We start from the raw sequence: 24,173 nt of genomic DNA on the forward strand, positions 1-24,173 counted from the left end.
ATCCACCTGTTTGAGGAATACACACGCCTCAACCAAACCACCTTCCACAGAAGCCTCACACAAGTCAATAGGATTGAAAGACCCTGGGGAATAACATTCTCTGATGGAAGTGACCAGAGCTATGGAGCTGTGGCGTACTTCAGATGGGAGACCGAGCAAGGCGTCCAAGTCCGACTTGTTGAGTCAAAAGCAAAGCTCACACCACTCGACCAAAAGGGAGAGCCAGTGAAGGCTGAGGTCTGTGGTGCTGTTTTCGCTGCAAGACTCAGAAGATACATCGAGAAGCACAGTCGAATGCAAGTTGAACGTTGGCTCCATCTGCTGGACAGTCAAACCGTGCTGGGAGCAAACCAAAGAGACAGCTACGGGAACCAGACCTTCTTCGCAAACAGAGTTGGAGAGATCCAGAAGTCCACATCTGTTGAAGACTGGAAGTGGATTCCAGGTGACCAGAACATTGCTGACCTCATAACAAGAGGAGCAACCCCAGAAGTCCTCAAAGAGGACTCTGTGTGGCAAAATGGACCAGAGTTTCTGAAACAACCTATGGAAGAATGGCCGACAAAGTCAGCCAAAGAAGTCGCTGCGTATGCCAAAGAAGGCATAGACAAGCTCCAAAAGAAGTCTTTCACAGCAGCAAATAAACCAACATACCCCATCTGCCACTGCAATTCCAATGTCTCCAGTCTCTGCTCAAGTCAAAACTGACCAAAGCAAGGACTTGCAAAGCAGTCCTAGTGGAGAAGAACACCAAATCCAAGCCCGGAGACCACCTGCTGGTTCTGCAGTGGAAAAAATCCTTGACATCAGCAAGTTCAGCAGATTGACCAAGCTGACCAGAGTCATTGCCTGGGTGTGGAGATCTGACACAAAGTGGATAATAACACCAGCCAATCCATTGAGCACACAACAGTGGACTTATTTGGAACTTACGAAGTGAAGGATGAGGTGAGAAAAAAGGTTGAGCTCAAAGTATAGGGAGTTGTCTTCTGCTGCATGGTGTCCAGAGCTATGCACACAGACCTCGTCAGTGACCAGTCAGCTGAAAGCTTCCTGTTGGCCTACCAACAATTCAAAGCACTGAGAGGGCATCCAAGGAAACTGGTCAAATCCTGAAAAGAACTTTGTCGGAGCCAGACCTGCCCTCAAAGAGCTCTACATGTTTCTGGAGCCTCCAAGCACGCCACAGAATGGAGTTGGAAAATCCATCCAGCAGATTCGCCTCACAGGAATGGAGCCGCTGAAGCTGCTGTTGGCACTCTGAAGCAGGCTTTGCACAATCTGGGAGGTGATTGAGTGAGTTTCAAACCTTCTTTTACATGGCTTCCAACCTCGCCAATGAACGACCCGTAGATGCCAGAAATCAGAACCGGGAGGACTGTGTAGAGCACATCAGCCCGAATTCACTTCTGCTTGGAAGAACTGGACTCAGAGGAGATCCAGGGACCTTTGACTTTGAAGGCTGCCCTTACAAGAGGTTAAGAGCCATCAAAACAGAAGTTGACCAGTTCTGGAGGAAATGGAGCCAGTTAGTAGGACCAAACTTGTTTGTCAGGACCAAGTGGCACACAGAAACATGGCCATTGGCGATGTCATCTGGCTGGCTGACCAAAACGCCCTGAGAGGTCAGTTCAGGCCAAGTGGGAGGTGTTGTGTCAAATCACAATTCCATGTGATATCTGTGACTGGCTGGTTTTGTGGTTCATTCACAGACACTGTGCCGACACTGTGCCAACACAAGTGAGTGTGTAGACAGAGTTGAGCACACAAGTTTTGAGTGAGCAGAGACACTGTGAGCGAGCGTGCAGGTCATCACACAGAGCAGAGTTTGAGCGTGCAGACAGAGTTGCGACCAACAAGACACATTTTTGTTTGCTCAGATTAATATGTTCTGTTCTAAATATAGTGTGTTGTTGCAAGAGTCCCACCGCGGCTCAGATAAGTCTCACTGCGCGCTAATGTGGTACAAAAATAATAGCGTGCGGGTGCCTGTCATCTTTTATTGCAAGTCACACTGTAAGAAATGGCTTTAATAAATATACTGTACAATATCAATTTTAGGCTATCAGTCACCAATATGTGGTGAAATATAATCCTGCCATGTAAATAGAAAAATATATTAAAGCAACATTACAGCTTGCATCATTCATCTGCATCTCTGATGTCTGAAGATGCAGCAAAACAAGAAAGCTTTTCTTCTTTGCCCACCAACTTCTTTTTCATTCCGCCTCCATCATTTAGTTTGTGTGTATACATTAGTAAGTTGCTGTTGTTGTTATCGTTTTTTAAATGTCATTCCGGCCAGTGTATATGCATAATTTAATTAAACATTTTGATTGGTTGGTCCTGCAGACATGTAAGCAGCAGTTAGAGATTGATGGCCAAACATTTTACCACACATCTCTTCAGTTTTCATCTGACCTTTAGACAAAAAAATGTTGGTCAGTATTCTGATGTGTATCTTGACTCGCAATTTTCTTATAAAACCTTGTGACTCACCCTAAGGGCTCAAGACATGACTTAAAAACACCTCTTTTATTAACTCATCTATAGTAAAAATGGATAAACCCTTTTTGATTCTTTTGTTCCAAAAAGTAAGGGCTGCTAATCCAGGTGTTATACAGGTTCTAATGACTCCAAATTGTTCTGCATATGCCAACCACTCCTTTTCATTTTAGCCTGTATCAATGGCAAAGTAGGGCAGTATTGGAGGGAGTCATCAGTGTGACTTTAAGGGCTGCCAGGCCACTGGGTTATAAAATCAAGGTGACAAAAGATGAATAGGAACAATTACCAGCCTTACTCCTCTCCTTGTCTCTCTTTGAGGAACTCTTATCCTGTGGCTTAAACCTTCCATTTTTCATCAGGTCAATGAATGATTCACTGTTTCTATTAGCATTTTATTAGATCTCCTTTTTGAAGAGATGTATAATTAGGGTTGGAAATGGCACCTCAATCTCCTTCTCAACCTACACTCACCCCAGCTCTAAAATTAAGCTTTGTGTCAGTCGTCCCCTATTAAGATTAATGATAAATTCATAACAATACTGCTGCAATAGCTCCACTCCACTGCCACTCGCACTCTTTATTCTTTCTTTTTTTCTCATCACATTTTTTTCCACAACTGGAAATTGGATAACATTTTAGACATTCTTTCCAGGATTCAAATGCAGATGTCAACTACAAGTGTACAGTTATTTGTGCTATACCATGCATTACCTCAATAGCCTGCTGGTGTGGGGTCAGGGGGGGTTGTGACATCAGGGCAGGTATGCATCATTTGCTGTTCTGTGTCTAGTACCAGGTTTTCCCTACCCAGCAGCCAGTGCAGCAGCAGCATACAGAGGTGCCCACCTACGAGGTCGAGGACGAACCGTATACAACACATTCAGGGCGGCTGCTCCACCTCCCCACATCCCAGCTTACGGAGGGTGAGTATCCTTTCTGTCTTATTTTTACTCTTTGGTATCTCCTTTTCTCTCTTCGTTATCCAATGGCAAGTCCTAAATCTCTGTGCTCAAAGTCAGCGAAGCGGTGCATGCCAGCCTCGCCTCACAGCAATAACACACTCCCCCACTTCCACAGCATGCTGAATCAACCAACAGGCATGCTCTAAGACATGTGCCTTTGCACAAACTCATTGGAAATGACTGTCAATTTGGCCTTGTACTGTGGTGTCATTAAGTGAGGGAGTGTTCATAGTGGAATGGGATGTCCTCAACTTTTTATCCCCTTCTAGAGTTTACCCAGCTGCCATAAAAAGAAAAGAAAAACAAAAAGCCATTTTCCCAGCCCTAACAGCAGCTTTGGCTGGCCCTTCATAGCAGAATGTTCTGGAGACAAGCCAAGGAGAGCTGAGTATTGTGGGCAGTCAGATTTGATTTGTCATTATTCTGTTGGTTATTTTAATTTATTTTGCTCTTTATGACTGTTAGCAACTGAACTCTAAGGAGGCTGGCTGGGAGTTTTTTTTAAGGATGGACGCAGTAACTGCTAGTAACTGAGGAAAGTTCAAAGTGACCCATTTTTTAATGATATATAATAATGTAAATGATTGTAATATTTAATATATTTTACAATGTATCAAGCAATTTGAAATATTTACAAAAATGTGGCATTTGTTCTTGAGCTCAAAACATCTGTTCATATGTGAATCAGGTATTTCATGTGTAAGATGCACAATACTTGCACATTCATTCTCAAATAAAAGCTTGCCTCAATTAATAGTGGACAACATGAATGAAAATACATAATAATAAAGGTTAGTTGCTATCACCAGTATGTATTCCTTTAGCATTTGAATGGAACGCAGCAATTGTTAAAGTTATCAGTTTCACTTGAGCTTTTTCTGGTATGACAAGTAAAAATAGCTGCTGAGAAAAAGGATTGTTCAATCTGTACAACTGAGTCATGTTATATTCAACCCTGTCCCCTTGTCCCAATGTTTATTTACAACTAACTTGCACCAGCAAATATATTTAGTTGCAAAAATAAGGCTTGCTGGATTATGTTTGTTAATTAACATATCTGGGAAATACATTTTATTTATTTATTTTAATAATATACCATACAATGTTTAGTGACATAGCATTTCATTTGTTTTCTGCCATTCTGATATCCAACCTTGCAGTATAATATCTGCTGGTATTGATAACAGCATTATCAAACTTTTTCATGGCCACTGACAGTACTTGGTTAAGGTTGAGGCAGGTTCGTGGTCTTGGATTAATGACCCTCATGCACCGGACCTCCTCCCTGTCACTTTGGTGTGGTCTATAAATGATCCTCTCAACATTATCCAGGCAGTGACTGTGTTTACCAACACAACGTAATTAGAAAAACAATTTAGTAATATATATAAGCATCATTTGTGGGAGACAGGGTTAATATTTTCTGCTTTACTCATTTCAGTTGATATTAACTGTTACTTTTTTTTAAATGATTTTCATTCTCTAATTATATCAGTCATTTCTACTTTGACATTGTTTCCATTGCTGTTCATTGAGGGTCAATGAAACTTCCTGCAGATGTCTCAAACTAAAAGCGAACCAGGAAAGGATGTCTCATTCTGTTTGATGTACTGGACTGTTGTTTAATGTGAAACCTCTGTACAGGAACTGTTGACTGTCACTGACAATATCTTTCCACTGATCAAAACAAACAGCACAGTGGAACTGATTGAAATTAACCCGTAAGTGAATTTTTAATTGTTAAAAGAGAGAGAGTAGCAAAATGGTTAGTATAATATTACTCTATTGCTGTACTGATAGTGTTGTATGTTGACAAATGGAACAAATGTTAGTGTTGCATTAGTAGAAAAGAGAATTAACCACAATTGAGCAGAAAGAACAGGAAGGCTTCTTACTAAAATATAAAATATACCTTCAAATAAAGGCTTGCTTCTGTCTTCAGTAGATGATATTGTCAGAATTGGTTTGAAGAATATACTTCTATAATATATGATTTTTGTATTGGTTGGATGTTTTAAATGATTTTAATAATAGTTCATGATTTGATAAATATATTCTTTGTTTTTAAATTGGGAACTACTTCTTTCTATGTAGTTTGTGCATAGTGTTTACAGTAGTTTAGATTGGGCGGAGTGATATGCCACACAGTTAAGTCATGTATCAAGTTTGTTGCCGGTGACATCACAGTGCCACTTGTCTTTTCTTGAGCGAAGATTGAAAGTACAGAAGTAGCTCTGAAGAAGCTGTCCCTGTGCTGTTTCTTACCCACGAGCCCAAGTAGATTTAATTAAGGTGATGCTAACCTACACCCAGCGTTACATTACTATTTGATAATGTAGGGTAAATTATTCATTAGTTTTTCAAATGAAAAAAACATCCAGATATAATACATCCTCCTAATCAACACAGATAGTATGGAGATGTGTGGGTGCTTCTGACACTTCCTGTTTTCCAAAGACTCTCTTCATGATGACTTTCCGTTAGAGGACTGAATAGTATTTCTACTCACGAACAGTGCAGTCACTATGAGCCTCTCTGGCAGCATTAAATGTCACGCAGGATGACGAGGTTAGGTGTTTGGGTGAACACTTGGGCATGGTCTTGACAAAAAGATATGTGGTGCAGATTGTACTGTATTTAACGCTGCTGCACCACCTAATTCAGTCGCAGTCGTATGGTGATTTATTAATGTGGACCATGATGTATTTTTATTAAAACTGTCTGTCTCAGGTGGCGAAGAGCAGGCTCCAAATAAATCCTGTGACACAGCAAGGAAACCAAACGTACTCTTTGTGTGTGTGTTTTAATAAGGTGTTCTTCCATGCCTTTAAACGTGCCTGACATGACAGTCTATTATATCTATAAGCCAATATGTGCATGTAGCTGTGCTGCAGTCCAACACAATACATTTTAATGAGTGAAATGGCTCTCTGGGCCACCTTGACATTTGAGAAGTTATTGATTATCAGAGATAGCACAAACGTTGTGAAACCATTTTAATGACTCCTGAAATTGGAAGCTCAGTCCTCTGAGGAGCTCTTCATGTTAAATGCAGTTCCATCATATTGCACTACTGACAGTAGCGTCCTGCTCGTTTTATTGGAAGCCAAGTGAGGAGGAATGCTTTCTCTCTCATAAAACACACAAACATGCATATAGTGCACAGAGAGGGGTGCTTTCATATCACGAGACAAGGGATTCTGCTGCAGATCAAAAGACAAGAATGAATAAATGCACTTATCAGTGTTGGGGAACATTACTTTTAAAAGTAATTACATTACAAAGTTACTGCCATTAAAAGGTAGCTAGTTATATTACAGCATTACCTTCTGAGAAAAGTTTCTGAAAAGATATTTTCTCAATCAGCGTGTTAATACGAGTCACAGTTCTTCATGTAGACACTATTTTCTGTCTAAGTTTTGGTTATTTCACATGACAGATTTTTGTATTTGTGTTTTTTCACTGAGTTGTTCTCACTGGTTTCCAGTTGGCAGGGCATACTAGGAAAAAGATTTGAGTCCTGAAAGAGGACTTTCAAACACTAATCACGATTGGTCAAAATTTGAATCAAACTCTGATGACAGTTAGCGGGTTGTTTGTTTTTGTGATAAATATCTAAATAAATATATTATACTTATGTACAAGTATGTTGTTTCTGAACAGTGTTTGATTCACTCATAAATATTTTATTAGGAAAAACGAACAGATCTAATCTTCCCATTTTGAAGAATAAATACATTGACAAAATATATGGAACACTATTTTTCTTTTTTAGATATAAAAGCTGATTGGACCCTTAGCTGTATAATAACTCTAAATAAAACCCACAGAGAGCTTTTGGGACCTTTCCAGCCTCCTTACCCAGCCTTCAGAGATCAGTTAGGGGTGCCTGCTGTATTTCCCCTTTGCCTCTGCCCCTCTTATGTCTATTTATTTATTTATTTTGGATTGTGGAGATTGGAGTTGGTTGGTAGCTAGCCCACTGCCTGCATGTCAACATGCACTAATATGGATGTTTTTGTTTTATTGTGTGTTTGTTTGTTTGTTTGTTTGTTTGTTTGTTTGTGTTTGCATCCTCTGCAGTGTTGTTTACCAGGATGGATTTTATGGTGCAGATATTTATGTAAGTATTATTTACTGGTATGACATTGCATGCTACACCACCATCTCTGGTCTCTGCCCTGTTGCTACGCACATGCAATCCCCAACCCTCCATATTCATACATGGCTTCACCTCCAGCTTTGGGAAGCAGATAGTTGACATGTCACAGCCTGGAGTTCAGTTCATGGTACCAAAAAAAGAGTAGACTAGACATTAATGGGCAATGTGAGCAAGACAAGACTGCACTTTAACCACGAGGGGAAAAAAGTCCTTCACAGGTGCCAAAACAGAAACACATATAGTATTGGAGCAACCAGCATCATAGTGAGAAAATGAAGAGACTTTAAAAGTGGAAAAATTACTTGGAAGCAATCTCTGTCAAATTGTCAGTAATTAAAAGGGCCACTACATTCAGGCTGTAACTTCAGGGCACTGTTTGCACACCGTTCACTCATTTCTTTGTTGTGGTGCATAACTGGCATTTACATTTACAAGTCATGATGAAGTTAAAGCAGAGACTATGTGTGAGAATGCATTATTTTGATCTGAGAAAATGAAATGCAATCTGTAAACTTGTCCCAGTAATGTCTGAGAGTAATTGTATGAATAATAATAACATGATAGCAATATGGCTCTGAGACCACAATGCATGTAACATTTCAATATACATGACAAAAATAAAATGACTTAATGCAAAAATAGAAAAACTCAATTAGCTGCTCAGCACTGTATGTCATTGTATAGAAATATGGACGATGTGGCTTCACTTCCTACAATTATGCAAAAGTAAAGCCAGAATATCCCCTTTCTTACCATCTTGCATGTGTGATGTCATTTGGATCCAGAGTTTGCACAGTGGAGTCGGGCAGTAGGATGACCCCCACCCCCACCCCACCCCCCATTTTATGTGTACTTTTTTAGATTTTTTTAGTTTGGCTCATGTCCCATATTGGTCCCAGATTTATGACGTATAGTGCAGCCAGCCACCAGGGGGCGAACAAGATGTTTTGGCTTCACTTTTAGGGGAGCTGTCATGACGTCCACATTTATATACATGCAGTGTGCAGCACATAAACCAGCAGGGAAATGTACCTGCAAATCTTACTTTACATACCGATGTGGTTCTTACTCTGTCTGCACATGACGTGTAGCTACAGTAGCTACAGTGGTTTGTTTAGTTTGTCTTTTGTTCCATATGGTGTTACATCAACAGTCCAGCAGCCTGGCAGCTGCTGTCAATCAAAAGCCGCCACACCTCCATCTGCTGTCAATCAAACACTCCCCTCCAGCTGATGTCAATCAAAATAAAACACACCCCTTCAGCAACGTAATATGAATAGGCGGATTGAATTTGTTCAAAGACCATTCTTCTTCCTTTTAATCATGAAAAAAAAATTTTTTAAACCCATTAAGACACGCTGACTGTAAATGATGTGAGTTGGACTTTAAAGACATGTAAAACATAGTTTAGGAATGGTGGAAGAATGAAGATTAATTATCTTACTCATCTATCTAATACTGTATATTAGCATTCACATCTCTATATGTGCATTTGTCTGACCATTTGGCAAATCATAAAGTAGTAATCTGTTGTTTTGGTAGTTTTTGTTGTTTTTTTGGACTGCTGTCTGTATCACACTAAAGCTGCGTTCAGACCAAATGCGTCTGACGCGAATTGAGCAGCAAGTCTACATAGAAAATGAATTTAAATGGCGCAATAACACGCGATTGTATATCAGGCGGCACGAATGAATGAATGAATGAATCAAGCATCTGAAGCGGCGCGAATAAAGTTGGAAAAATTGATCTTTTCAGGCGACATCGCGCCGCAACATCCAATCAGCGGCGAGTTTCTCCCGACGTCACAAGCGCGAATGAAGCGATGATCCAAAAATGTATATTTATGATCAAGCGGCGCGATAGAAGCAATTCAAGCGATTTTTCCGCGTCAGACACTTTTGGTGTGAAAGCAGCTTAAGGCTAACAACCACGAAAACACACTGAATGTCCTGTATGAATGAATGAATGAATGAATGACTGACTGGATGAATGAATTAATGAGTAAATAAATAAATGTTAATATATTGAGAACATTTGGGGAGAAAAGTAATGGTAATAAACAATTAAAAACAAAACAAAATGATGATAGGTGGGTATGAATGATTTGCTATACATACATTTATGATAACTTTATTATGTCATGGACTGTTTACTGGTCTTCAAGGTTTTCTTGTTATAACAAACACAAATGTATATACACCATTTAAAATCAACTACAACAAAACAAAATTTTTGAGGTCCATTAACAGCAGAGTGAATGATTCAGACACTTAACTTTCTCATGAACAGGTCTGACTGAGTTACACAGTCAGTTAACTGGACTCTATCTAGAATGGTGTTGTGAAACAAATAAGCCACATTTACTGAAATAAGTTTCTGTGAAACATGTCCATAGTGTTCATTGTAATTGTTTGCACTCTAGATATTCATTTGTAAACTGGCGCTGCCTGCAATGTGGCATGAAGTGCAGTGATGCATAAAAACATGCAGAATCACTGGCTTAGTCCTTTAACTGTCATTTTAAAATGTTCAGCAATATGTAGCCTACTTACTGCAGTGAGCAGAACTGCAAGCACCCACGGTGGAGGCCTCAGGGAGATTGCAGACTAATGATGCTGTGATTGTGCGTGCGTGGAGGAGGAGGTGCTTCAACAGCTCCCATAACATTCGACCTCGTTGCCTCCCCATTAGCCCCGTGCCCCTGCCACCGGGATTGATTGCCATGCTACAATCAGACCATGTAATATTCATTAGCCAAAAGATCAAGAGCCCCTAGCACTGTGTTTATTTTTATTGAAGAAGTGATACTTTAGGCGTGCGTTTAGTAAATTCATCCAAATTGCAGATTAGATGGGATAGAAAAAGAGCTTGGCCATACCAGAGAGGCCTGTGCTGTAGAAAATGACGAAAAAGAAAAAAAAGAGACTATATTAGAGTGACAACTTCCTTCATGTTGAGCTGTTGTCTTAATGAATTCAGTATAATATGCATGTTCTGTCACTGCAACAACGGAGTCATGTCAAACCAACCCCAGCACCACTGTTTTATTCACTGATTAATTCCACTTAGTCATTTTTTTCCTTGCTATTAAGGCACTGTTCATGACACACAAGACAAAATGCTTGATTTATAAACATAACACAGAGTTGCTACTCATGACAATAACACATTTTTCCCAATTATTTACATTAGGCCTGAGGCCTGTAGTACGAAGCTGGATTTTCTCTTATGGAGGTAACTTCAGGGTTAACCCTGGGTTTTCCGTCCTACGACGCTGGTTCACTTCTTACCGGGGTAAATCACCATGGTAACTTATGCTGAACGGATAACCTGCTCCGGAGCAGGTTATGTTCTGGATAAGAGATCAATGAGTATAAAAGCACCGCCTCCTGCAGGGCCGGCCCAAGCCTCCATGGGGCCCTAAGCAAAATTTGATTTTGGGGCCCTCTATTACTGCCAATAATAATGATTATTGATCATTCACACACCTACTATAAACGTGTTCTACTTATTCTACTCCGTCATTACGATTACATTTGTAAAACTAAATGTGAGAACTTTTTGTTGTAGTTAGATTGTAATCCACAGTGATTAATGCCATGGAAGCAGACACCAGATTTGCAAATTTGCAGAAAAATCTTTCAATTAATATTAAGCAAAGTCAGCAACTCCCCCTACTGGCCACACAGAGAATCAATAGATAAAACCTCAAAGAGCTGCCCGGCATATTTTACCAATATATGGTTTTTAATCTGAAATGGTAGAAAATTCAGCTACAAGAGCAGCCTGGGGTTGATTTACACTTAATATTCAAAGTGATATAGTACTAAGTGGGATACCAACTAAAAGTAACAAAATAAACCAATCATTTCCTGTAAATATATATTTGAAAAATAATCCTTGAGGCACATGAGGGATATTATTCTGTATGTTATACAGTTGGTTTGACATCATTCACTCAAATGGTTGAAGCACATAATAGTTCAGAATCATAGCATTCCTTCCTGGCTTTTGCTGCGGCAACACTGTTGCTTTTGGCCTGGATGACGGGTTTGAATTGTTCATATTTATGAAGAATAATTGTCTGCTCCTCCATGGTAAAGTAGGCTGCTCTGCAGGGTTTCTCCATGTTTGTGATTGGTCAGACGCTACAAACACCTTTACCCCTTTATGTGAACGTGCACTGATCAAGATTGGAAAACCCTGGGTTGAATTACCGAGTTGATAACCAGCTTCGTAGTACCGTTTATCAGGATTGTGAATGTCTGGGTAAATCAACCCAGGTAACGGAGAGATATCCTGGGTATGTTAATCCAGCTTCGTAGTACAGGCCTCTGGGCTTAGTCAGGTACACAGATATTTAATGCTATGTGGCATCCATCAAAACAGTTACAGGTTGAAAGAAAGAGCTCTACTTGAGTGTGCATGGTGCTTTTACACTAAAAGTCTTTAAGCAAGGGCATACTGTCACCCTTTCCAGTTGGCTTTTAATGTGATGTGAGTAAAAGTACATCAGACCTCAAAAACATTTATCTTGATAAATATTTAAAAAGCAATAGAGCCTGCTCATTTAATCTTATATGTGAATGAAAATATAAATAAATAAGCTATTAAACATCAAACTCTTTTTTCTTTTTTTTAGCATAGCAAAACAAAACAATTAGGCTGTGCCATAGCATGAGTGTGAGCCTGCCGCTTTGTTGCCAAGAATACTGAAAGTCAAGGAAGATGGATGGATAGAGGGAGAGGAATCCTGCTCAGTCTTTATTTCCTTCAGTGAATCAGCAAATGTGATGGATAGCAACATTCCCTGCATGAGATTGTGTGTGGAATGGTCAAACCTTGACCATATGTTACGAACTGTTAACTCTCCTTTCCAATACAGTGTACACACACCTACACACACATGCATGCAGAGCTGCGGGGTTGCCTTTAGTCACTCAGGATTGACAGTCCATAATGGCTGGTGAATAACATGGTCCAACCTGTTCATCTTCCTGCCATGGACCATCATCACACGTACTAAGTATCAGTTACTCACCGCCACAGTTTATAGTGATAATAATAGATCGCTGATGTCAGGAAGGACACTCTCTCAGTCATGGAGGGTGGAAGGGTGGAAGGTGAAATGATGTGAGAAGTGCTGGAGTTGTCAGTGAGCCTGGAAGAGAGAGAAATTGCTTTTGTTTTATGATAAATTAAAGCAGTGGTTGTAGGCTAGGTGCCACTTACAGACAAGAGTCTGCTGGCTTTCAGTGAAAACAAAGACTCCAACTCCGTGATGTCCAGTGTACAGATGTTGCAACCTAGAAATACATTTAAAAAGACTCAAATATGATTAAAACTCAGTGTCAACTATGTTCCACACTGCAAAAGTAGTCAATAGGAAAAATAAGTCTTACCTATGGTGGCAAAATTAGCTCAGCTGCAACTTCAGCAACCAATAGCAAATAGAAAAAAAACACTTTCACTCAAGACTATAAAGGCCTGAATCAAATCCCAAATCAGTAGTGATGGGTAGACCAATTTTCACAGAATGATTACCTTTGAGTTGATACATGTAAATTTATTGAACCTTATGAGTTTTGATTATTTTTGCAAAATATGGCATCAGTTTCTCCGTGACACTCCCCTATAGTACGTGCACTTTCAACAGTTAGTACTGAACGCCCCCTTTCACCCAATTCCTCTGCTATTAATTTCTCTGTATGCTGTCTTTTATCCCGCATATGCTTACATGCACAAAGCAGATACATGACAGAAAAGCACAATAGTCAGAGTTCTCTTGGAGTGCTGTCCTCAGCAAGGCCCAAGCTTGAAAAGTCTGAAAAAAAACATAACAAAAACAAACTGCTGGTCAATACCCTAATATTGGCCAACCCTAATATATATACACATACATACATACATACATACATACACACACACGCACTCAGGGCCAGCTCCTCAGCCTCTGTCAGAGGTGGTGCATGGCCCTTCACCCGTTTTGCGGTCCACTGCCTTCTTTCTGTTGGCAGAGTAGAGCTCAAATGATGTTAATCTTATTATTCATTATTAAGTATTTTATTGAGTATTCATATACACATCATCACATTTTAGTCTTAAAATCAATGACTCCAATATGTATGAAATAAGTAAAATTGTGTTTGGTGAAATAAAAGTGTGAAAAATAAATACAAGTGTTAAAAATGTGTAAAATGTGTCAAATGTTAATCTACTATCTATATGTGTTAAACAGCTTTCTGTTGGAGGTTTAAATTAAAACTATTTCATCTGAGTAGACCCCATTCGTAAAAACTCTCTGAATGAGTTCACCATTCAGTGGATTAGAAGCCCTGGTAAACTCAAAATGGTGATGTATCATTCTTTTAGACGGGCAAGTAGCAAACATCCTACTTTGAGAGAATGGTTTGTTCACTCTTGGTCAGTGAGTGTAGCTGCCAGGCTGTCTGGACTTGAGTTCAATTCAATCACTCGTTCCCTCATATGAGCAAGTTTGACTGAATGGTTTATTTGATCTGGTTCAATGAGCAGCTACCAGGCTGTCTTGACTCAAAATGTCCTTGTTTGGTCCCACTTCCTATTTTTGGAGCGATTGTACCACCGTAGCAAGCAGCTTGAACAGTACCCTATGATAAGAGTGAATGGGCATAGGCAGTATGAGTGGGTACATGCAGAGCCGGAGCCCCCGACGCTGTCCTTTTCACTTGAACGCATCATGCTAAATGCCTGTACCTGCAGAGTGAGACAGATGACGGCACAACGTCTAATGGACAATTCCTTAGTGTGTGAGTTTTTTGTTTTTTGTGTTGTGTTAGAGTTTATATGTCGCTATAAGAGCTAGCTGCCAGGTTGTCACAGGCTACAATCATTAATGAATGTTAAGTTATTGTATCATGCTGGTTAACGCTGCTGTACGATCCCCATTGCTTTAAAAAAATATTTCGGCCAACATTTTTTTACTCAGTAACGGATGTTATTTAAAATGTAGCGAAGTACAATACTTCACACAAAACACACTTAAGTAAAAGTCAAATTACACATTTTACTTTCCACCTTTGGTCAGTCACTTCCTTCGGAGGTCTGATATTTCTGTATAATGACCGTTGCTATAGCTACAGACCGTTGCTAGGGACAGCTGTCCAGCTCCTCTGTCAGCTGGTCTTGAAAGTGGGCAGATCATACCTTCAGGGGGTCAGCCTCACCCCTCCACTGCGCGTCGGGGTCAATCCCTTCTGGCTCTGCCAACACTAGCAGGTTTTCTGCTGTCCGACAGAAACCTGCCTTTGCCTTTGTGTTAATTGGGATTTAGGGATTTAGGGATTCAGGAGCACCATTTGACAAACTAAAAAGAGTTGTTCAGAAAGAATTTTTGGTTCATTTTCACTAAAATCAAGACCAACAGGTCTCAAGTCAAGTCTGAGTTCTACATTTGTTTTACATTGTGTCAAGTCCTAAACAAGCCCTCATTTTGTTCTAATTGTTAAAGAGTAACAGTTAATTTAGTAAATTTACAAAAATTACCAATGCTCTTTGAAGTTTGTATTCATAACTTTCACATAAACTTTACATAATTTGAAAGCAAATTGATCCATTGTAATCTACCATGGTACAGTACCTTACACCCATTTACACCTGGTATTAAAATGTGATCTATATCTGGATACATTATCTGAACAAAAATGTTTGGCCAAGCTGTAAATGCACTCAGAGAGCACTGTGATCCAAATGCAGCTGAATCAACCAGACAACATCTGTAGGAGCTATTTTACTAGAAGATTGCTCACACAATGACAAAAAATCTCCCTGCATGTTCCCAGGATGCAAAAGAATGAATTTTATGTGTAACTAACGACAGTTAAAAATGTGACCAAAAGTGAACATTTTGGTCAAAGTACTATTGTCAGCACAACTTCCAGACCACATGATTCTAGAGTCCTAAATAGTTGATTATATAATGGTTATACACTATATCAATGTCAAATCAGGAGAAGAGAGTGTTGTACATGAGCTAATCAGCTAATCATGCATACTTGTGTACATACATGTACATATATGCATCCCATACTTGTTCTTACAGCCACCTCTTCTTGCCAGCTTGAGTAAGGCTGGCAAAAGTGTTATCTAGAAGTCTTCCCTCGTAAAAGATGAATGATACCCATTCACAGCTTTGCCTGACCTGGGACGCACCATGTTTGTTGACAAGTCCATTAGCTTCACCTAGATAATTTATATATTGCAATCCAATCATAATGTGAGTAGAATCAAGATTAAAAAAGGGCATTTATTAATACCATATGTAAATGCAAAGGTTCAGGGATCGAATGTAATTATCCAGATTATTAATCCAGATACATATCACGTCATGTTGATACCAGGTGTAAATAGGACTTTATTTCAGTGACACAGTCACAATTATTTCTCATTTCTGAGCTGAATGTTGTGCAACGTGGCCTCCTGCTTGTGCAACATGATTGGCTTCAGATTGACAGTATTATGTTTGTCAGGAAATTAAGAACTTCAAGGACATCAAATAATTCCAAGTCAAAAGCCTGTAGTCCAAATGAAGTCATGAATCTCTGGTGTCAAAATAAGCTTTATTTTGATTTTGTCTAGTTTAAATTATTCCAAAAATACAGAAAAATAAACTTCATGAACTTGCTGGTAATTAATAAAAGGTATAGTCGACATCTCAAATATTAGAGTCTTGGAATTGGAATATTAAAGCCAGAGTAAAAGGAGCACACTGGTGACAGGGATTTAATGTGCTAAAAATTGCAATCGCAACACCACTAGTTCAAGTGCAAACCTTTGTTAAATGTAATTCCCTTATTCTACCTTCTCATTTCCAGTATGTCCCTACTGTTTACTCAACAACAAAGGCAAACAATACCCCCAAAAGTATTAAAATAAATAAGTACACAACCTAAAAATCTGCAGTTTATTTTCCAACATTATTAACAAGTAGCCGTCTTTAACAAATCACAAGTGCTAGTGTGTTCATCATTTTCTAGTGTCCCTAAGTAACCTCTATGTGTTTGACATGAAGCATATCTGTATTTGCTTGTGTTTCCTATACGTTGTGTCTCTGTTTGCCCTGAATGTGTTGTTGTACATACATTTTTGATGTTTTCTGTTTGCTTGATTTTGTCTGGTTTTAGTTTGTAATTGTATGAATGTATCCCCTGAGATTGTAAAGTATGTGGCAATAAGTGGTTTTTTTACAATGATAACGTGCAATGCACTATTCTATGTTTCTTAACATGTTAAAGAAAAAGCAACATGGGAAACAACATTGACTTATTCTTAGTTTATTATGTTGGATGTGTTACACATCAAGTGCACACAGATAAACATCCTTTGGAGTCATGTCTTTAGCCTCCTGATGAATGTAAGTCTAACATTCCCTCTACGTTTAGCTCTGGTTTGGTCTTTACCAACACCAGAGAGAATATATGTCTCTTTAGCTGCTAAATGTTCCACTATGTTTAACTGTGACAGTCGGCTGTCTGGTGCTGGGAAAGTGGTGTTCACTTTTTTCACTGATAACATTTGATAAATATTCACCTCTTTTGGCAGTTAAAAGTATGTGTAATGTGTATGCGTCGAATTTTAGTTTGAAACATTCCTAAATTAAATGAAGCTCAGTGTTCATGCAGGACATATACGTCATACACCCAAGCTATAACAGCTAACAGACACTGATTGAATCAGCTTATCTTATCAGTCAAACACCAATCACAGCCATTCTCACAACAAGGCGGTCTATTTAAATATGACTGCCACCTACACCCATCCTTGCTACACCAATGCGTTCACTCTCACTGCTGCTGGCAAAGCTTACCACCACCCCAGCCTCCACCTTTCTGGTTCAGGGTCCCATCATGGCTCCAGGGTCAATCTGAAATTCATGTCTTGCGTTCAGCCCACTCTGCATAGGGGGGTTTTGCATTGTGCTCCCTGTTTTAGCTACTCCAGGGAGCATGTTGTAGCCACAGCGCCAAGTTAAACTGTATTTCCATTTGTTGCAATGAATGGATTGTCCTCTGATGAGATTGTTCCTGACTGAAGTAACATTATCAACAGAATTTGAAGAAATAACACTTTTGACATTATGTCAAATACCTCAACGTATCCTCATCTTCTGTTCGTATGATATCGTACGAAAAGTTGTGCACTACGTTTCGTACAATATATTACTTTAAAAATATAAACGCTATATTATTAAACATTTAACCAGGAGATTTGAACCCTGCTGTGTCTTTATAAGTGCAGGAAACCTACAATTTTATTTATATCCTCAACATTTCTTAACACATAAATAAGAAAGTGTCCTGGATAACTCAATGAAATGTTGGGTGAATGTTATGACCATTACTTTTAATTATTTAACCTTCAATTGTGAGAAACGTGTTTTGTTTCTGCCGCTTTGGACATTAGCGGAAGTGGCTACTTTAGCCTACCCATGATCCTCAGCAAACGTAACTCGTTGTGAGGAATAAAAAGATAAAGAAACGTTCATGTCTCAAATCTTCTGATCATAGTTGTCTACAGCCTCTGCAGCTCAGATACACACTATGAGGATAATAATGGCTGTGAAACAAGCGTTTACATCAGGGGGCATTCCCCAGTGACGTCATGCGCTCCCAGAAGGGAACCCCCTCCGCCCCCTCCCACTTGTTTATATTTCATTGAGAAAAGGTCATAGCAGGTGGTGAGATAGTCAAGAAAAAGTATTCTCATATTCATTATACACAGCATGGAGCGGGTATGATTTTATAATTAGTCCCTACTGATTTTTTCACGTCTCACTACGTTGCTATGGTGGTTGCTAAGGACTCAACCCGGTATCGTTATGGCCGGTAACGTGCGTCTCCTTTTTTGGCTGTATTATCTGGAATAAAGCAACATCGTCAGTGAATTATCTGGTCTTTCCGGGACGTATAAAGACACAAAAGGGGTAAAATCTCCTGGTTAAATGTTTAATAATATAGCGTTTATATTTTTAAAGTAATACATAATATTCGTGGATTACTGGATTTTAATCAATAGATTAAATTTCGGGGCTATTTTAAGCACTGCCGTGAGACTTAGTTGCGCAGGCACACTGATCACTTGTGTCACTGCATGTATTTATATTTGTATGATATCCTACGAAGCGTAGTGCACAACTTTTCGTACGATATCATACGAACAGAAGATGAGAACGGTCTGAATACCTATATGTATTGTGTTTTAGAGATATATCTACCAATATATATCTATCAAAGTTAGCATGCTAACCAGTTTGGTCCAGAACCGCCTGGCCTGTACTGTCTCATAATACCAATTTATACCACAGGGGCGATAGGGAGTCACTGTACAATCCAGTGAGGAAGAGGAAGTGGCGCAAGTAATGGCCTACTAATGGCAGAGTCAGACTGAGTGCGGTTGAAACTTTCACTGTTAAAAAAAAAAAAAGGAAAGCTTCACTGATGTTGGAGCAGTAGCTGCTGCAGACACTGGCCAGGTAGACATCAGCTGGTCATGTCAGCTGATCCACCAACTGAACTGAGTTGCACTAGTGCAAATCATACTTCAACGTGATAATGATGGAACAGTCTGGACAGTTCAGAGCGCCACAACATGAGCACACACCACAAACACAAATAGAGTAATTGTTTTCATCAGATAGTAGCTATTAAAAGATAGAAATAAAAAATAAAAAAAATAATTTGGTAAAGTTCTTCAAATGATCATATCACACTGACACTGGATGCTCAATACTGACTTTTCTGCCGATATCCGATATTCCGATATTGTCCAACTCTTAATTTCCGATACCGATATCACCCGATACCGATATTTGCAGGCTTTTTACACCAAAACTATTAGGTAACAACATTACATATCTCCTATTGTTGAATTAACACATTATGCCTAATTTGTGATGTAAACTAATGTAAACACTGTCTGTGCAAAATAAGAGAACAACTTCAATTTAAGTTATGGAAAAAAGTGCCAATATGGCACTGCCATATTTATTATGCTGCTTTGCAGTAATTGCAAATTACAAATTTAGTATCCGTAGGGAACACTTAACTAACAAATAGTTCCAAACCACAGACATAAGCCCCGTTTCTGGAGGCGGGACCTTTTATAGGACCGTCCTCTCACTCGCTCCTCTCAGCTGTTGTGTCTCCATAGCAGAGTAGGACCCAGATAAGACCCACTGGACTCTGATAGGGTGACGTCACAGGGGCGACAATGACAACGAGGAGGTAAACCTTCTGTTTGTGTTTTCGTGTACATGGCGGTGGACGCTATGAACTTGTTAGCCACGGTTAGCCATGGTTAGAAACCCACAAGTCTGTGTTGTTGTTATACGTCATAAAGCGTGCGCCGGTAAACGCCCCATGCTGCGTTCATGCAGGCTCCGAAATGCTGAAGCCTACAGAACAAATATTGGTTATAAAAACCCGATATTTCTCGATATTACATTTTTAAGTGAATATAGGCCGATAATATCGGAAGGCCGATCATATCGGACATCCCTAATTAAAAGTTCTGAAAAACTAACCCAAATTCAATTTTATGTGCCAGAACTTTTCCCTTCAGATTTATTTATAATCCACAAAAAGTAGCTCAAACTAGTTCTACCTTGACTGCTACAACAATAAAATACTGCGTATGATTCCACTTATCAGTGTTAATAATGTACTTTGTTCAGTTTATTTAATATATCAGTCACAGCCCAATTTTCTGCAAAATGAGTACTTTTACTTCAATACTAATTTAGGTGTTAATACTTCTGTACTTTAATTTAACTAGGATTTGAACTGCAGGACTTTTACTTGCAATGAGGTACTTTTATATTGTTGTATTGATACTTTCATTTAGAATAGGGTTCTGAGGATTTATTTCACCACTGGTGTTATACAGTAGCAGTCTAGTGTCATCAGGTGATTTAATGAAGCTGAACACAGTCAGTGGCCATATGTAACAGCACTGCACTGTGGTGCAACACTTCTCAAAGGCTGCAGATTTATCAACATATCAGTACTGCTGCTTTGAGATGCAGCAGGGATGTAATGAGCTGAAGGAGAAACTTTTCAGCAGATACTGTAAGAACCACCCACATTTTATTTATTAATGCAGACCCCAGAGGTATACTTTTTGTCATATCTAATAGGTGCTTTATTTTATCATTCCATTTTTTTAAGAACTCTGTCAATCAATTTGTGAATGAATTCATAACATTGTTTTCTCTTTCTGTTTTTAAGTTTTTTTGGGGGGTTTTTTTAAATACAAATGACTCCCAGGGGACCCCAGTCAAAAGCACCCAATTACGCCTATACAGTTTTAATAGATTGAACTATTTATTCTTACCATTTATAGAGTTCACATTTTCCTTGGGTCTGATTCAAAGTATATTACACACTCTCGGGTGGGTAGGGGTACTCGGGTCAGTCATTCTTAAGTAGACGGACACAAATCTCCTCACGCGATCTTTCAATCACACTAAATTTTCGATTTGCACAATATACAAATTCAATAGTAGTCAGTTTTTTCAGATGACATTAATGACATAATAAATAATATTTCGAGAAAAAATAAGGTTGTTTCTTACAGTAATTTATTCTTGGGGTCCCCAATTGTTGGTAGGATGAGGGTTAACCACAATAAACGTTATTTTTTGTGCTGATTTTGGTTAGAGATTGTTTAATTATTTTAAAATTATTCATACTTTGTTTGTTTTTTTAAAGGTCATGTCCCTGATTTAGATTAGATAAGTATTGAGAATGGAGCTATAATTGGATAGTTTTTTTGATAAGGTTTTTGCATTTTCTGAATATCTTTCTAAAGCTGGTTTAGAAGGACAAAAAGAAACATATGATAGATTCATTCCTCACACTCTTTTCTAGAAGGATTACAGACTGTTGGCTTATGAACTGTCTGTATCACATATACGCTGTTTGACCATAATGGATGTAGATTTAGTCTTGTTTGCATTTGTGTATTGTGTCTTGTGCTGTGGGGGCTGTGTTTGTTTGTTTGTATATTTGATGTTTTTCTTGTGGGAAATCTCCCAAAGCGATATTTGTGCAAGGTTTATGTTTATGTTTGGATGATATTTATGGATTGTGCTGTTATGATGGTGGGTTAATATACCAGAATGTTTAGTTTGTTGTTAGTTATTAGAATAGAATAGAATGGAAAGTATTCTATTCTATTCTCTCTCAGAATGCATTTAATTCTGTGAGAGATGGGTCATGTAAATGACTAGACGTGAAAATAAAAGATTCATTCATTCAATAACAGCTTCCTGCTGCTGCTGGGGAATGTGTGCCATAGAAACAAAACAATTAGATAAAAGAGGCTTAAATGCTTTGTAGAGCTGAGGAAAACTGCATCATATGTTATAATTCTCTGTGTGTTTGTCACACAGTGTCATATTCACATTATACAAAGTCATTTGATTGATGCTTCTAAAAAATATTGATTAGTGTATTTATAATGCTTGCTGTGTTTCTGTAAATGCAACTGTAGGAACTCTGTAGCTAGAGGAGGGAAGTGATCTTGCAGGTGTCGAGACTGTGCAGGATTCACTGAGTACATTAGATGACACTGTGACGCTGACACTAAACTCTTCTGTCATGTGGCATGCAGTACTATGTCAGTACTGCAGTTTGACATAGTGCTGACCATACGCAGCGTGGAGGGTGGGTTTTTGGGGCTTAAGCCCCGGATCTTTCATCATTTATTAAATATCTCTTGCAGTGAAAATAAAACCTTATCTAGCAACATTGGATACTTATAAACTTGAAATGTCGAGAATAAAGTTGAAATATTATGCCGACTTTAATCTCAGCGTGTCGACTTAAATATCGACATGTCGAGATTTCGACAATAAAGTTGGCATGTCATGTCAACTTTAATCTCGACATATCGACTTTAATCTCGACATGATGACTTTATTCTCGATATGTCGACTTTATTCTCGACAAAACTATGAGAGAGCGTGACCGCTCCTCAGATGCTGAATCTGGACAGTCAGCCTCAGACTCAATCAGTTGGCCCAGGAAAATGCCTTGTGTAAATGAATTGGTAAAACTGTACTTCAGAACTGGTTTTAGCAACAAAGAAATTCTCTCTCTTTTAGCGCAGAAACACGATGTTATCATAAGTGTGAGAACACTGAAAAGGTTGTGCCGAAAACTGTGTCTTTTCAGAAGGATAAACCATACACATTTGGAGGAAGTGGCTGCATTCTTGCAAACTGAAAATGCTGGAACGGGGCAGATGCAAGAATATCGATGGTTACACCTGCGTGCAGTACAGAGACATATCGAGAATAAAGTCGACATGTCGAGATTAAAGTCGACATGACATGCCAACTTTATTGTCGAAATTTCGACTTTAATCTCGACATGTCGACGCACTGAGATTAAAGGCGGCATGATATTTCAACTTTATTCTCGACATTTCGAGTTTAATGTCGAAGTGCTGACTTTAAAGTCGTCATGTTGAGTTTAATCTCGTCGTGTGAAATAGAACTACATGGGTGCCTTTAGTTCCAGTGAGCCACCTACTTAATTAGGCATAAGCCCTTAATTGATTATACAGTAACTTCAATGTATTATATTTAAGTCTACATTTTGCCATTTTAAGTCTCTTAAAAGTCCCCTAAAGCCACTATTTAAGGGGTTGTTTTTCAAAATGTTCTTTGGCACCGCCCCTGGTGCTGACATACACTAGTGTTGGTGTTTTAGTGTTGCTTTCCTCCCACATACACAAAAAGGAAACTGGCATCAAAATACATGAAAAAATAAAGAACAAACACATGTATGAAAAATAAGAATAAAACAATTGAGTCAGATTTGAATTGAGTGTTTAAGTTTCTCTAAAGCATATACATAATCAAACCTATAAGACATTTTACTTCTTTACTGCTTTGAAACAGTCTGGAGATTAGAGAGTGATCTTTGGTTATACTACTTTCACCAAATAATTTCCATTGAAGTTATATTTAAAAACAACTGGTGCCTCTTTTGCATTTGCTCAGCTAAATTATTGTTTATTTTCTTATGCTTTAGTTTTCTCTGCTCAAACCCCTGTTTCCTCACAACCCTACACACATCTTACTAAGCACCTTATCTTTAAGTCAGGCACTGTTGCCAACACCACCCTTCACTATCCCAGAAACTTTTGATTGTTGTAACATGAGACTAACAGCAGATCAGTCAGTAAGGGTCATTATTTTCTCTATAGAACTGAGGCCATACCTGCTGTATTTTGTCTGGTGATTTTTGGAGGTTATATTCTGAAATTAAAAATTATGTATACTGAGTATAGTTTAAAAGCTGATTCCAGGTTTTTAGACTTACTGTTTCACAGAAAAACATGTAAATCTATAATATCATGTAAAACACATTTCACATGATAACGTGAAAATTCACATTTTGGTTGATGTGGTTTATTACATGTGCACTGGCATTTCAAATGTGATGAATTCACATACTGTATATAATAATAATAATAATAATAATAATAATACTAAT

General features: G+C 38.7%; 1 protein-coding gene across 1 annotated transcript in view; it reads left to right on the forward strand.

The window, feature by feature from the left end:
* rbfox1 (RNA binding fox-1 homolog 1) overlaps positions 1 to 24,173 on the forward strand; it is a 165,936-nt gene that overhangs the window by 120,448 nt on the left and 21,315 nt on the right. Inside the window, exons 8-9 of the mRNA XM_062438004.1 lie at positions 3,299 to 3,431; positions 7,554 to 7,593. Coding sequence (XP_062293988.1) covers positions 3,299 to 3,431; positions 7,554 to 7,593 — 173 coding nt within the window. The remainder of the gene's footprint in view (positions 1 to 3,298; positions 3,432 to 7,553; positions 7,594 to 24,173) is intronic.

Source organism: Scomber scombrus, chromosome 18, assembly GCF_963691925.1.
Source record: "Scomber scombrus chromosome 18, fScoSco1.1, whole genome shotgun sequence".
NCBI classification, from domain to species: Eukaryota; Metazoa; Chordata; class Actinopteri; order Scombriformes; family Scombridae; genus Scomber; species Scomber scombrus.